Source organism: Austrofundulus limnaeus, unplaced genomic scaffold (assembly GCF_001266775.1).
Source record: "Austrofundulus limnaeus strain Quisiro unplaced genomic scaffold, Austrofundulus_limnaeus-1.0 Scaffold613, whole genome shotgun sequence".
Lineage (NCBI taxonomy): Eukaryota > Metazoa > Chordata > Actinopteri > Cyprinodontiformes > Rivulidae > Austrofundulus > Austrofundulus limnaeus.
The window spans coordinates 259,914-261,621 of record NW_013953015.1 but is presented as its reverse complement, the minus strand read 5'-3'; the positions used below and the strand labels follow the sequence as shown (position 1 = coordinate 261,621).

The following is a 1,708-nucleotide window of genomic DNA, read 5'->3' as shown; positions in this document are numbered from 1 at the left end:
TATTAGTGGTACTGCATTTTAATTTTAGAAAGCGCAAATCTGTTTATTAATTATAAAAATTAGGAAGACCGCTGAAGCGCAAATGAAATATTTAGGTCCGCAGTTAGTGGATTTGCACTTTAGTGGACTGGTGCCCACCACCTCTACTTAGAGAAAGTAAGCACCATGAGTGAAGACTAACTGTACTACAGCCCTATATATAGTCATTGGACCAATAGATGAAATGACTGAGTGGAAATACTCTTTTTACACAGGGCGACAGGTTACAGCCTTTCAACTACAGGTGGCGCTGTGACGTCACACAGCACATTTTGAATGAATAGCAAAATTCAAATGTGGCAGCCATAGTTAAACTCAAAAAGAGCAGCACAAGAAGGTTTTAGGTCAAATATTGTAGATTTAAACAATTTTAGATGAAAATGATAAATTTAGTCAGAAATGGATAGGTATTACCCCTAGGGCACAATTTAGACAGTTCATCTTCCAAAAACTTGATTTTGGGGTAAGTTACTCTAGTAAAACCATTACACTGTATTTTAATCCCAAAATATCCTGGATTGTTTAATAAATTAAATGATTCAATGAATATATAAGTAGTGAGTGGACATAATGTTACACCATTGGAAACACACCACACTTTTCAGTCAGCTTTTTTGTTTTCATTCTCTCAGACTTTTTGACACAGAGCACTAAAGTTTAATAACCATTTTTTCAGGCTTCTGGAAGGCCACCTGTCCCCCGTCATGTGCCAGTCCCCTCCTGGTCTTTGTCAACTCTAAAAGTGGTGATAACCAGGGTGTGAAATTCCTTCGACGCTTCAAGCAGCTCCTGAACCCGGCTCAAGTCTTCGACCTGGTCAATGGTGGCCCACACCTCGGGTGAGACATTCAGATGTCTTCACAGAGCAGGGTATCTTTAGTCACTCAGATGAGATTATTTGACTTTGAGTAGATATTTGATCCTGAAATGATCCGTTGTTGCCAACAAAACGTGACTCTACTGATTTTACTCAGTTATTATAATTCATGCCTCAGACATTTATAAGTTAGCCATGCCTATTCAGTGATTATTTTTATGATGGATGATAAGCACACACTGGTCGGGGTTACACTGACAAATTGTCCATTTTGACAATAATGATTGTTTTGACTTGGTGTCTCTGTCAGTTTGCGCCTGTTTCAGAAGTTTGATAATTTCCGGATCCTTGTTTGTGGCGGCGATGGTAGTGTGGGATGGGTCCTATCTGAGATCGACAAGCTCTGTCTGCACAAACAGGTAAACATATATCTTGAAATGACTGTGGTGTTCTTTTTAGAACCGTGAGATATCCTACTCCAAACAGATTATATTCTCTGTTTAGATATCTGAAGTGTGACCAAGTAAAACACATGAAACAACCTTACTGTCCATCTGAATAGAATCATACAGTCTTGTTAGTAATAGGGATGTCATATTTATTTACAGTGGGTAAAATAAGCATTGAACATGTCAACATTTTTCTCAGTAAATATATTACTAGAGGTGCTAATGACATGAAATTTTCACCAGATGTTGGTAACAACCCAAGTGATCCATACATACAAAGAAATCAAACCATAAATGTCCAGAAATAAAGTTGAGACTTTCAGTCCAGTTTTGTCTTAGTTTCATTTAGAATGAAAACTCTTTTGAAATCACTTTTTATGTGCTAAGTTACCCAACCGTGATA

The 1,708-nt window shown here is 37.5% G+C and overlaps 1 protein-coding gene across 2 annotated transcripts in view; it reads left to right on the top strand.

Annotated features, from left to right (window-relative positions):
- Positions 1 to 715: 715 nt before the first annotated feature.
- The window catches only part of dgkh (diacylglycerol kinase, eta), a gene marked incomplete at its 5' end in the record, with an annotated part of 71,814 nt that continues 70,821 nt past the window's right edge, over positions 716 to 1,708 (top strand). For both annotated transcript variants that reach the window (XM_014027069.1, XM_014027070.1), the window contains 2 exon segments: positions 716 to 878; positions 1,167 to 1,275. In XM_014027069.1, coding sequence (XP_013882523.1) covers positions 716 to 878; positions 1,167 to 1,275 — 272 coding nt within the window.